Raw genomic sequence first — 13,749 nt, 5'->3', positions numbered from 1 at the left:
CTCATCCAGACGCCGAGAGCGTCAATGTCCCCCAGAACTCCACAGAGGACCGTATCAAGCGTATCATTCTGCCTACATTGTCCTCTAACAATTCGGATGAGCCACGGTATATTTTGACTCCAAGGTACAGCAGGGAGTCAGGTTCCCACTGTAAGTTCCCCAGAACAGGCGGCGGGGGGGTTAGACACCATAGGGTAAAGTTTTGATTTCTGCTGTTTGACACTTAATGCCAGATAGCCTGCCAAACTGGGCCAGCATGTCTTGCGCCCCTCTCAGCTCTGTGGTTGTGTTGCGGAGAAACAGCAGGATGCCATCCACTTATAAGGCTATATAGTGCCTCACTTCTCCTGCTTAAAAGCCACTGTAGTCCTGCCCGGTCCTTGCCCTGCAAGCCAGGGGCTCCATGGCGAGGGCGAATAATAGTGGGGAGAGTGGGCATCCCTGCCTCGTGCCTCTTTCCACCCTAGGTCTAGGCGAAATATTTTTCCCGGTACGCACTTGAGCTGCAGAGGGTTGCATAGAGTAGCTTCACCCACGCATGAAAGTCTCCTCCCAGTCCCAGCTTAGACAGTACCTCATAGGGATAGGGCCACTCAAGGCTTTCAAATGTCTTCTCAGTGTCCACTGCGAACACCGCCGCCTCCTGTCTGTCGAACTCTCTGGAGTTCATAACAGTCAGGAGTCACCTTATGTTGATGGCCGTGTTCCGCCCTGGGATAAACCCTGCTTAGTCTGCGTGGACCAGTGCCTGCATGTGGGGCAATAGGTGCGTCGCTAATATCTTGCTTAATATTTTATAGTTCAGCATCGATAATGGTCTGTAGGCTGCAAAGTTGTGCGCTTGCTTCCCAGGCTTCAGCACCGGGACGATAAGGGCCTCCCTGGTGCTCTCCGGTAATGTTTTGCCATCCCGAGCCGCCTGATATAATGTGACCAGTCTAGGTGGCAACTCCTCCACATATGCCACATAAAATGCAGCCAGTAGGCCGTCGGTGCACTGGGTCTTGTTGCTCGCCATACACTTGATGGCGGCTCACCAACTGCAGCGCAATATCTGCTCCTAGGATCTCAGTCTCCACGGGGTCCAACCTTCTCATCTGCAATCTCGCAAGATAATCCCGGACCTCGTCATTATCAAATGCATTGATCCCTTGTACAATCTGGCGTAATAGCGAGCGAAGACCTCATTGATCTTCGCCTGCATATATTGCTTGACTCCCTCCTCATCTTCTAATTACACCAGTGGGGAACCCTTACTAACTGTGTTGCCAGGCCACGCTAGGAGGGATCCTGACTTATCCCTTTCTGCATGGGTTTGCTCTAGGTACTTCTTATATTCGAAGCACTTGAGCCTCTCTGTCTACCTCGCCACCTCCTCTTTGGCTGCAAGCACAGCTTGGTGGACCTCTGGATGTACTGGCTGCCAACTCTCCAGTCCCCTGAAGGTCACCTCTGCAGCTTTAAACTCCTTCAGGAGGAGGCGCCTGACCCCTGTAGTATGTGCTTTGAACTGGCCTCTCAAGACCACCTTGAAGGTGTCCCATTCGGCGTTTGGTGAGGAGGCGGTCCCTATGTTATCCGCAAAGAATTGTGTGATTTTCCCCCTGATCTCCTCCCGAAAGACCTGGCCCTCCAGGGTATCCAGGCGGAGCCTAGATGGGGGGATCGTCGATACGGGGTGTGCCCATTCCAACAACAGGACCACAGGGTTGTGATCTGATATCGTACATGTGAGGTATTCTGCAGAGAGAACTTGGCGCTGTATATCTGCCTTACACAAAAAAACATCAAGACGTGCATGTACTTCATGGACCACTGAGAAGTAGGAGTAGTCCCTATCTCTGGGATGTAAGGTTTTTCAGGTGTCCACCAGCCACCAACTCTGTCACCACGTGTTGAATGCTTGTGAAGAGCGCGTTGCTTTGGAACTTCACAGTGGGGAGTGGGATATGTCCATGTGTATCTCGTCTAGGCTGTTAAAGTCTCCTCCCATTAGGGTAGCCCCAGTCAAATATGGTGTTAGGCAATGGTTTAGTCAGGCAAAGAAGGCTGGCTGTTCCGCATTGGGGGTGTAAATACTCACTATGTTAAGTTCCCAGCCCTCTAATCGCCTCGGTATTGCTATGTATCGGCTATCTGGGTCTACTATTGAGTTGACCAGTTGGAATGGAACCCTTGCCTGTATCCATATTATCATTCCCCTCCAGCGCCGCTGTTAAGTGCCCCCCTCTTTTTGTGTGAGGTGTGTCTCCTGCAGTAAGGCTATCTGGGCCCGCCTTATAATGTAGGAGAGGACTTTATATATTTTAGTTATTGTGTGCATGCTTCTGATTTTCGGAAAAACAACAGTTGCAGAGCCATGTCATAAATTCACCTCAGTACAGAGATCTGGGCCTAAATCCATCGTTTATTTGCTCACCATGCCATTCCAGTTTAAACCCAGCAATATGCAAATCAGTCTTGACCCTGTGCCCCATGGGAACAGTCCAGCCCGAACTGCCAAGTCAGGTCCTCCGTGGACTGGAAACAAGCATCCAAGGACCGGTTTTCGGGCTTTCAGCCCTCATCAGCCTGGATAGCTTGATTCCAGTGGCATGGAGAGCACGGGACTCATGTCTGAGCATACCCGTCCCACTCGGGTGACAAATGCAAAAACAACAGTTGATGGACAGAATGCAGAACAATGTCATACATTCACCCCAGTACAGAGATCTGGGCCTAAATCCATCTTTTTTTTGATCACCATGCCATTCCAGTTTGAACCCAGCCATATGCAAATCAGTCTTGACCCTGTGCCCCATGGGAACAGTCCAGCCTGAACCGCCAAGCCAGGTCCTTCCTGGACTACGTCTGAGCATACCCGTCCCACTCGGGGTGACAAATGCAAAAACAACAGTTGATGGACAGAATGCAGAACAATGTCATACATTCACCCCAGTACAGAGATCTGGGCCTAAATCCATTGTTTTTTTGCTCACCATGCCATTCCAGTTTGAACCCAGCCATATGCAAATCAGTCTTGACCCTGTGCCCCATGGGACCAGTCCAGCCCGAACTGCCAAGCCAGGTCCTCCCTGGACTGGAAACAAGCATCCAAGGAGCGGTTTCGGGCTTTCAGCCCTCATCAGCCTGGATAGCTTGATTCCAGTGGCATGGAGAGCACGGGACTCACGTCTGAGCATACCCATCCCACTCGGGGTGACAAATGCAAAAATAACAGTTGATGGACAGAATTCAGAACAATGTTATAGATTCACCCCAGTCCAGAGATCTGGGCATAAATCCATTGCTTTTTTGCTCACCATGCCATTCCAGTTTGAAACCAGCCATATGCAAATCAGCCTTGACCCTGTGCCCCATGGGAACAGTCCAGCCCGAACTGCCAAGCCAGGTCCTCCCTGGACTGGAAACAAGCATCCAAGGACCGGTTTCGGGCTTTCAGCCCTCATCAGCCTGGATAGCTTGATTCCAGTGGCATGGAGAGCACGGGACTCACGTCTGAGCATACCCGTCTCACTCGGGGTGACAAATGCAAAAACAACAGTTGATGGACAGAATACAGAACAATCTCATACATTCAGCCCAGTACAGAGATCTGGGCCTAAATTCATCGTTTTTTTTGCTCACCATGCCATTCCAGTTTGAACCCAGCCATATGCAAATCAGTCTTGACCCTGTGCCCCATGGGACCAGTCCAGCCCGAACTGCCAAGCCAGGTCCTCCCTGGACTGGAAACAAGCATCCAAGGACCGGTTTCGGGCTTTCAGCCCTCATCAGCCTGGATAGCTTGATTCCAGTGGCATGGAGAGCACGGGACTCACGTCTGAGCATACCCGTCCCACTCGGGGTGACAAATGCAAAAACAACAGTTGATGGACAGAATGCAGAACAATGTCATACATTCACCCCAGTATAGAGATCTGGGCCTAAATCCATCGTTTTTTTGCTCACCATGCCATTCCAGTTTGAACCCAGCCATATGCAAATCAGTCTTGACCCTGTGCCCCATGGGAACAGTCCAGCCCGAACTGCCAAGCCAGGTCCTCCCTGGACTGGAAACAAGCATCCAAGGACCGGTTTCGGGCTTTCAGCCCTCATCAGCCTGGATAGCTTGATTCCAGTGGAATGGAGGGCACGGGACTCAAGTCTGAGCATACCCGTCCCACTCGGGGTGACAAATGCAAAAACAACAGTTGTTGGACAGAATGCAGAACAATGTCATACATTCACCCCAGTACAGAGATCTGGGCATAAATCCATCATTGTTTTGCTCGCCATACCAGTTTGAACCCCGCCATATGCAAATCAGTCTTAACCCTGTGCCCCATGGGAACAGTCCAGCCCGAACTGCCAAGCCAGGTCCTCCCTGGACTGGAAACAAGCATCTAAGGACCGATTTCTGGCTTTCAGCCCTCATCAGCCTGGATAGCTTGATTCCTGTGGCATTGAGAGCACGGGACTCACGTCTGAGCATACCCATCCCACTCGGGGTGAATAATGCAAAAACAACAGTTGATGGACAGAATGCAGAACAATGTCATACAATCACCCCAGTACAGAGATCTTGGCCTAAATCCATTGTTATTTTGCTCACCATGCCATTCCAGTTTGAACCCAGCCATATGCAAATCAGTCTTGACCCTGTGCCCCATGGGAACAGTCCAGCCCGAACTGCCAAGCCAGGTCCTCCCTGGACTGGAAACAAGCATCCAAGGACCGGTTTCGGGCTTTCAGCCCTCATCAGCCTGGATAGCTTGAGTCCAGTGACATGGGGAGCTCGGGACTCACATCTGAGCATACCCGTCCCACTCTGGGTTACAAATGCAAAAACAACAGTTGATGGACAGAATGCAGAAAAATGTCATACATTCACCCCAGTACAGAGATCTGGGCCTAAATCCCTCGTTTTTTTGCTCACCATGCCATTCCAGTTTGAACCCAGCCATATGCAAATAAGTGTAGACCCTGTTCCTATGAGGCCCAGGGTCAAGGATGATTTGCATATGGACATGTATGAACTGGTGTGGTGTGGAGTGCAAAAAAAAATGATGGATTTAGGCCCAGATCTCTGTACTAGGGTGAATGTATGACATTGTTCTGCATTCTGGCCATCAACTGTTGTTTTTGCATTTGTCACCCCGAGTGGGATGGGTATTATCAGACGTGAGTCCCATGCTCTCCACACCACTGGAGTCAAGCTATCCTGGCTGAAGACAGCTGATAGCCAGAAACCGGTCCTAGGGTGATTGATTCCTGTCCAGGAAAGACATGGCTTGGCAGTTCGGGCTGGACTGTTCCCATGAGTCACAGGGTCAAGGCTCATTTGCATATGGCCATGTCTGAGCTGGGGTGGTGTGGAGTGCAAAAAAACGATGAATTAAGGCCCAGATCTCTGTACTGGGGTGAATGTATGACATTGCTCTGCATTCTGTCCATCAACTGTTGTTTTTGCATCTGATTTTCCACGTCATGCATTTGTATTTCTGTAGATCAGCCATATGATAGTGTCAGTGTTCTCAGCCCCATTTCCGGCCATAGTCCTGCCATCAGCATGCGCTCCCCAGTTACTACAAATTGGATCTCTATACGTTGCAACTCAAGGTGTCCCATCCTTACCAACAGTAAACAGTCCCTCCCACTCCCCAGGACAGTAGGAAAACACCCCCTTCCAAACTAGAACCGTGAGTCCACAAGTTATTGTTTGCAGTTCGTTCAGTCAAATGCGAGGGGGGAGAAAGCCAATCTGCCACTCTCCTGGTCTCCTCAGCCACCACTCAGTTCCGAGGTCACAAGAGACCCCTGCAGCACCTTCCCCAAAAGAAGTACCCTATTGTTGGGTCAGGCGTTTTGCATGTCCCTCTGGTCGTGCTTGGAGCTAGTCCCTCCCCGCTTGGCCTAAGCAATATCATCCACCGTCTGTGGTGTCACATCTTGAAGTTCCACACTCTGCGCCTCTGATTCACTGGACCCCTGTTCAGAGCCAGAGCCTGCTGTTGCCTCACTGCCCTCAGGAGGCATGTGGTCTTTCCCTTAACCGCTCATTGGCACCACCATCTGCATAGCATTATAGCGCTTCAATTGTGCTTCCTCTTGCGTGGGGGCCAGGGTCTCTCTCACGGCCTGTCGATTACGAGAACGTCTCTCTCTTCGCCATTGTTGTCCGGACTCTCACAGAGGTGCTACTCCTTTATGCCTCCCCAGCCACTCACAGGCCTCCTATAGGTTTCTGAAGAATTCTGTTCCACTCTCTGTGGTCACTCGTAGCTTGGCCAGGTATTACATTATGTACTTGTAATTCAGCTGGTACAGTCTTTGCTTCACTTTCAGGAAGGAGCTACTTTGCCTCTGCGCGGCCCTGGAAATCTGGGCAGATTCATTCTCTTGATTTGTCCACTGTTATGTCTCCTTTATGATGTACTTGAGCAAGGATGTGGTCTCTATCTCTGTAATGGAGGAGCTTGGCTATGACCACTCTAGGCGGGGCTCCTGGTATGGGTGGTTTCGCTGGCACTCGATGTGCTTTCTCCAAGGGGAAGAAGCCTGACCCTCCAAGGCTACTTCGTCACACAGCCATTTTTTGAGGTAGTCCACTATGCTGCAGCCTTCTATATTTTTTGGGTAGACCTACAATGCGGAGGTTATTCCAGTGTGATCTATTTTCGGCATCCTCTGCTCGGAATTCTAATGTGCTCACTTTCGTTTCTAGGATTGTCAACTGCTTTTTCATATGCGACTATGTCCGGCAAGGTCTCTGAGAGCTGACCTTCGTTTGTCATCACTCACTCTGCTAGCTGCCTGTGGTCTTCTCTGAGGATGCCCAGGTCCGAGCCCAGTGTGTCAACTTTGGCTTCCAGCCACTCACCGGAGGAGGTGATGGCCTGCGGTATGTCCTAGCACGTGGGGTCCACGGGTGCTCCGCTTGTGATTGAGGTTCCCCTTCTCCTCCATCGCCTTTTCTTCTGGGGCCTCCTCTCTGTACTTCTTTTTATGTATTTTCCCCGTTGTTCCCTCCCAGGCTGTGCCGCTCCTGGTTCGCCGTGTGTTCATATGACATTGCTTTCCAACTCTTGCCTCACGGATGTCCGTCTCCGCCTATGGGTATCCCTCGGGTGGTTGTATCTGTGCCTGCTGCACTAAGGTTATGTAGGCCCAGGTAGACCTGAGCCCACGTCTGCACCGGCCTTGCGCTCCTTGGATCAGGTCTGCATGATGAAGCCCCCCCAGTTGTAATTCAGGTCTCAGTCTAATTCACTGGGTGTTTCACAGGCGTTCCTCGCCTTGTCAGGTTCTGGTCTCGTAGTTCTCTTCTATTCTCTCAAGCAAGAGCTTGCCCAATGGGAGTCTTCTGGAAAGGGCCAGCTTACTGTTGACACTTTTCCTGCCCAGCCGCTGTGGGGCCACCCCTAAGTCTAATCACAAGGGCTCCCACAGTAGCTAGGCGCAGTTAATGTATGCTGTTTGCAGGCCTCAGTTCCAGCGTTTCCCACCTCTGTGCCAGCTTCATGACTTTCAGAGGCTGGCGCCTCTTTTTGCTGTACTCTCCACTGGGGGTGGGGAGATGTCCCACTCTATGCAGTTTGCCCTGCAGGTCCCTCGCTTCAGGGTCTTGTTGTGCTCTTCTATAGGTCCGGAGCAATCGTGGTAAGCCTCTCTCCCAGCGTTGGTGCTCCGCTTCTCCACTCCCTGCTGCAAGGCTGTGAGGCACAGAGTGCAGCTTGCGGCATGTGGGGAGCGCTCCTCCTATTCTGGATGCCCAGCCGATGTCCCCCTCTGCTGGCCGCTGGGCGGCAAAATCATGCTCTCCGGCTCGCTGTGGGCACACCCTCTCAATGGGCCTTGAGGTCCCGGCCCCAGTGCACCTCCTGGCTTCATGGTAGTGTCTTCCCAAATGTGGGCTAGGTTCCAGGCCGGGGCGGCACACGCCACTTCCTCGCTGCTCTTCACTCTGCCAGAAGTCTGCTGGGTCAGCACGTGGCTCATACCAGTGGGAGGACCGCCCCCACCCCAGGCGTCCCACCCCTGTCCTCTCTGGCGCCCGCCGGTTCGCTGAGCCGCGCTCACCTTTGGGAGTAGGTGCTGCTGCCTCGGGGATCGCAGAGTCGCTGCCCCAGATCTCCTTCCAGCTGCTGGTTGGGCTTTTCAGAAGCACGGCCCTGACACCAACCACATGGGTCCTCCAGTGGGCCAGCGCCCGCTGCTTCTCCATGTCTCCTTACTCGACTGTAAGGTTGCAGGGCCCAGTACGAGGCTCTCAGTGGCAGAAGGGGCCGATCTGGGTGTCCCGTTGTTGCCCCCTTCATCATCAGCGGGCCTCAATGTCAGAGTCACTGCCTCTTCGTGGGCGCCACCATATTTGAGAGCCCTATGGCTGTGGCCTCAACTCTCCTCACAGCTGCCTATTCTCGCTAGGGAGGGCACTTTCACCCCCCCCCCCGTTCCCCCAGCCTGTGCCATCCACTCTATGTGGTTGTGGGAATTCAATGCAGAAGTTTAATCCCATTCTGGCAGTCAGGATGTCGCTTGATGGCGGCCGGCCGACCGGAAAGCGTGAGCTGTGGTGCTCTCTCCATCGTCACCAGGGCACGCCCCCCTCTTACCCCATGATTTCTACCCTGGCCCAACACCTCCCCATGGTTGTGAATGGTGAACATTTTCCTCCCAGAACACACTGCACCCAATCTTTGTCTTATATCCTGTACTTTAGGACTATCAATCAATATGTAACCAATAGCAAAGTATATTCACACGAACAAAAACATGTAGTCTCCACAGGCATGCTGTGGAGAGCTTCAGGTGTTTGAGCAGCATCTGGTTACCCAAAATGGATTGGACTCTGTCCAGGTCCAACCAAGGATGGCCACCTAGCAGGTAGCCCCTGGAATGCCATATGTATATTGTAAGTAAAGCATAGAATGCCTGGTGGTGGCAGGCAGTGAACTCCGCCATTCAACAATCCAACTGGGATAACATTCAGGATGATGCCACTTGGAATAGAGCGTCCTGAAGGACCTCTTACGGGGGAAAGTATGCTGGTGCCATTTGTATGGCTTAAAGGCTTCTATGCAAACATTTAGTCATCATCAGTTGCAGCTTGGAATGCCTTACGCTCCGCCCTTTGTCTTTCTTTACATTTTTCTCTTTACTCTATTGCTTTTGGTGGTCTTCTCCATCTTTGTGCACATAAAATGCCTCCATGATTTCTATTTTTGTCATTTATATGTCCTGATGTATCAGTAAAGCCCAGAAGACCCTGGGCCTCTCCTGGAACATGAGTGGCATATGCTTCACTACTAAGGGTAATCATGAGTCTTACTGGATATCCTCACCTATAGGTAATCAACTTTTGGCATACAGCAGCCGTTGCATCACTAAATCCTTTACATTTCATGAGGGACGTAGGCGATATGTCCTGGAATAGAGTTAATGAGTCGCCAAGGAAATAGATTGTGTTCACTGCCCATGTCCCAGTCAAGACTCTCTGTTAGCGTATAGAAATGGAACCATAGTAAGTGTAACGGGTGGCAAGGTCTGCTTTATCTGGTGTGCAGAGAAAACTGCAGAGGTTCTGACCAGCTCAATCTCCAGGTTGTTGTTTTCGGAGAGAATGAGTCGAAAAAGTGCCTTAAAATATTACTCTAACTCAGGGTTGGGGACCTTGGGCTGATGCCTGGATCTTGATATTGTTCTGTCTGGATCCATTTGGATGCTCTCCAGATTTTTTTGGGAGGAAGGCCAGTCTTGCCACTCTTTCTGCTAGGGCATCCTGGTCATCGACCTGTTTCACTTTGAAGGTTTTCATCTGATCCAATCTGCTTTCAACTTTCGGCAGATTATGTTGGATAGTTCTGGCCACGTCTCGGTGCAAGGAAGAGCGTTCTCACTTGAACTCACACATTAGTAGCTTGATATTACCTGTGCTGTCGGAGCTTCGGAAGCCTCTTTTCCAATGTGACCAGGATACTAGAGTCAGGAGTGCTCTCACCCTTCGATGCATCCGTTGAGGATCACTTCTGACCATGTAGCATGTTCTGTATGGAGTGGATCTTGGCTTGTTTGGCTTTTTAAGATGCCATGGCTAGAGATACTATGTTGTGTAGTGATTCGGTGCTCCTCAGATCAACTACCTCATTACAAAAAAAGGGAGTCTGCAGCTGCAAGTGGGAAGATGGGGCACACACAGGCACAGTTAATTACTAGTAAATGTAATGTTGTGGGGGTGTCAACCTCATACCACGTGGTAAATCCCTCAGTCACTCCCCATACACCTTATAGGCAATGGCTGGATGCCCCAGAACAGAGTGCGAAACACCAAGAGGGGGCAGGATACAAGGGGGCCTGAGCTGTGGGCTCCAGCAGGCCAACCTAGTTCTTGTTGGCCTTAACTGAAGTAAATGTTCACCAGTGCCCTCAGTGGGGGCAGTTACCTCTGTCCTCTGCCACCTCTCCTCAGGGCATCCAAGAAAGAAAACTCACTGCAGCGCACCCACCCTTTTCTATGCTGGCATGGGACAGCAGGCGAAGTAGGCATCCCTTGGGCACAATCACCTCTCGGGCACTTACCAGAGTCACTACTGTGGACCTGGTTTCCTGATGAATGCTGCGATCTACACAGGGAGCACCCAGCTAACCTTGAAGCATCCAGGGAGCTGCAAAGCAACCACAGGGAAGGCTGCCACCCCAAGCTCTTCCCAGCACAGCAGACAGGCCAGCAAATCAACACCTCCGAGCAGCAACTTGGATTTCATCCACACGGTCCATCTCTACTTTGATCGCTCATGGTATGGTGAAAAACCTACCCACGCCACCATCGTGTTGCTTTAAGAAGCAGGAACAATGTCCATTCCTCTCTTTCCTGTATGCATCAGAGCCAACTGTTCATCCCCACTACTGCATGCCCAGGCCGGAGCCCAGCAAAGACATGTTTTGTTGGGTCACTTTCAATTGAGAGTCCACAACATGAACAGACCATTCATCTTAAAAGGGATTTTCTTCTGCGATGCCCACAAGGGAGTCAGTGATTAAGTGGGCACTGAAACTGAACTTCAAAGGTGATACTTCAAAAGCCAGATCATGGCCAAAACAAACAGGGGCAGCTAAAGCTATTATCCCTTAATGAATGAATGCACTGTGAAACTAAACCCCACTGTCATCCTTGCAAGTGATCTTTGCAAGTAAATGCCTTGGACTAAATGGGCTCAGAAACTGAAATACCTACTCTGAACTGTACTGTAGCAGTGAGTGATCAGATTCGAAAGAGCTTTAACAGTGAGCTTCTCTCACATTTTTGAAACATTTCTGCATACCAACAAATGACTTGGGGCCATATGTATCAAGCAAATTCGCATTCGCAAAGGCCGAAATTCGCGGAATTTTGCCTTTGCGAATGCGAATTTGCTAAATGGTATGTATAAAGCAAAGTCTGGTGCAAAACAAGGAATCGCGAAATTTGCTATTCCTTATTTTGCAATTGCATTTAAGGAATCGCAAATTTTGCGATTTCTTAAATGCAATGTATGAAGCAAAAAAAAATTGCAAAATGACCTTAAGGAATCAAGTTACCACCAACTTCCAGTTGGTGATAAGTTGTGAATTCCTTGAAAAATGCACATTTTTTCATTTTTCAAAGTGCCATGTGACGCACATACATGCCCTTAGGGCATGTATGTGCGCCACATGTGCACACATGCATATTTCAGGGGTGCAACAGGGTGTCCTTTGGACACCCCTGCACCCTTGAAATTATTCTCGATTTGCGATTAGCAAATTACGAATCGCAAATTGAGAATAACTCCCCATTTATTCCTACGGGCCTCCTGGCCCATAGAAATGAATGGGAAAGTATTCCGTAAATTGCGATTCGCAATTTGCTAATCGCAATTAAGGAATTTTAAGAAATAGCAAAAAAATTTGATTTTGTACATACATACCTATTTGCGATTCTCAAATAGCGATTTCTTAAAAATCGTTAATTGAGAATCGCAAATCAGGTTGATGACACATATGGCCCTTGAATACCACAAACATCTCTATAAAACTCTTCAGACAACCCCAGATCAGCTCTGGGCTATAATCTTCCAAATAGAGATCTTGAAGATCTGGATTGAGGCCCACTTAGTTGACATGTGGGACTTTTCTTCATCAATAAATGTACATTTACATAGCAAACTGTACCTAGAAAGGCACTTTGGGTGACTAGGATTACATTACAAGCAATTTGGAGTGCATAGATACTGGAATGCTTCTTTCTCTTACCTAACATTTTGCTAACGTAGGGTTCAATGTCAACATCTTGCAAATGCTGGTGGGTGTGCGCGTGGTACAGTCGTAGCGTAGAATCAAGTCGTATCGACACCCATACACCGTCTCCAATCCAGGCTAACTGACGTACTTGACTCTCCCGCCGTGGATGGGCATCAAAGGATTTCTGAAAGAACAAATGGAGTTTATATAAGAGTCATCAGTGGTAACAATGCATGTATTTCCAGAAATTGTAAATCTTTACTGCATCATATTTAAATGTTATTTCATGTGGTGCCTCCACTGCTCATAGCTTCAACAGCTTCTCTGGTAATTCCGTTCATTACAAATGAATGAGATAACTTGTTACCATGCAAGAAATCATCTGAGAAAAAAATCTGAACTAACATTCTAAATATCAACTTTAAGGAATTCAAATTTTCATGTGGTTTCTTTATATTTTGTACTTTGTTTGGACTACGCTTTGCTATCATTTTGACTAGAAGACATATATCCAGTTTCCTAGTGTGTGTGCTCTCACCCCTAAGCATGATGTATAGTTGATAAGTAAAGTCACAGTAATTTGGCACAAGATGAGCACCAATGGCAATAAAGTTCAGCATCCCAAGTAGACTGTTGTGTACATTAACATGACACTCACATGTGACTGTAAAATCATTCCTTTCTTACCAGCCACTGCAGCCTGGAGTTGCTGTGAGCAGGTGCCATAGCAGGCCAAAGTCAAAGAAAAGTTTTTTTTTAAATGGGTAACATCCTACTTTTTACATTAGCTAAGTCACCCATAACTATGGCCTTGCAACCCACAAGGCCTAGGTGCATAATGTGTGTTAGTGGGATATGCTTACGATTTAACTTGATATCACCACATAGCAAAAGGACACCAAAGTAGCTTTTCCCTTACTTAAGGTTTTTTGACAATTGAAGTATATATTTTTATAATTTAGATAGGGAAAATATTAAAAAGAGCATACCCTCGCTGTTTTAATAACTACCAAAAATGTAATTCTGTGATGAATATGGATTTTTGTTCAGTATCTTACAAAGATGGTTTTATGAGAACAGATTTATCTATGCATCGTTCTTAATTAATTCAGCTCTGATCTGCTATCTCTTCCTTCTAAATAGAGGTAGCTAGCACTTGATGAGTTGCAAACATTTCTCGTAGAAGAAGACAGTAGTCTTGGGCTCTGGCCTGCTGGCAGAAAAAGGGGGAGAAGTACTTACTGGCTATTTATCTTGAAATGCAGGTCAGGAAGGAAAAGAATGTGGCCCAGACAAAGATATAGGTGGAACCTCCCAGAGGAGTATGTTTACACTAAACAGTGATATAATGTCAGAAGGCTTTGCAGATGGATCACTGCAGGCCAACTTGTCTCTTTTGTATGTCACAATATTGTGTTGCAAAAAACAAGCTAAAAACATTGATAGCTAAAATATTAACTTTCAACACCGGTAATGTAATGACGAAAATATTGCTGGTAGAAAATATTG

The 13,749-nt window shown here is 48.7% G+C and overlaps 1 protein-coding gene across 4 annotated transcripts in view; it reads right to left on the bottom strand.

Moving 5' to 3' along the window:
- Positions 1-13,749, bottom strand: part of MAPK8IP3 (mitogen-activated protein kinase 8 interacting protein 3) — a 599,057-nt gene that overhangs the window by 73,748 nt on the left and 511,560 nt on the right. For all 4 annotated transcript variants that reach the window (XM_086941240.1, XM_086941238.1, XM_086941239.1 and 1 more), the window contains one exon: positions 12,253-12,424. In XM_086941240.1, coding sequence (XP_086797366.1) covers positions 12,253-12,424 — 172 coding nt within the window. The remainder of the gene's footprint in view (positions 1-12,252; positions 12,425-13,749) is intronic.

The sequence above is a fragment of the Lissotriton vulgaris genome, chromosome 10 (genome assembly GCF_964263255.1).
Source record: "Lissotriton vulgaris chromosome 10, aLisVul1.2, whole genome shotgun sequence".
NCBI classification, from domain to species: domain Eukaryota; kingdom Metazoa; phylum Chordata; class Amphibia; order Caudata; family Salamandridae; genus Lissotriton; species Lissotriton vulgaris.
This window is presented reverse-complemented; position numbering and strand designations above follow the sequence as displayed.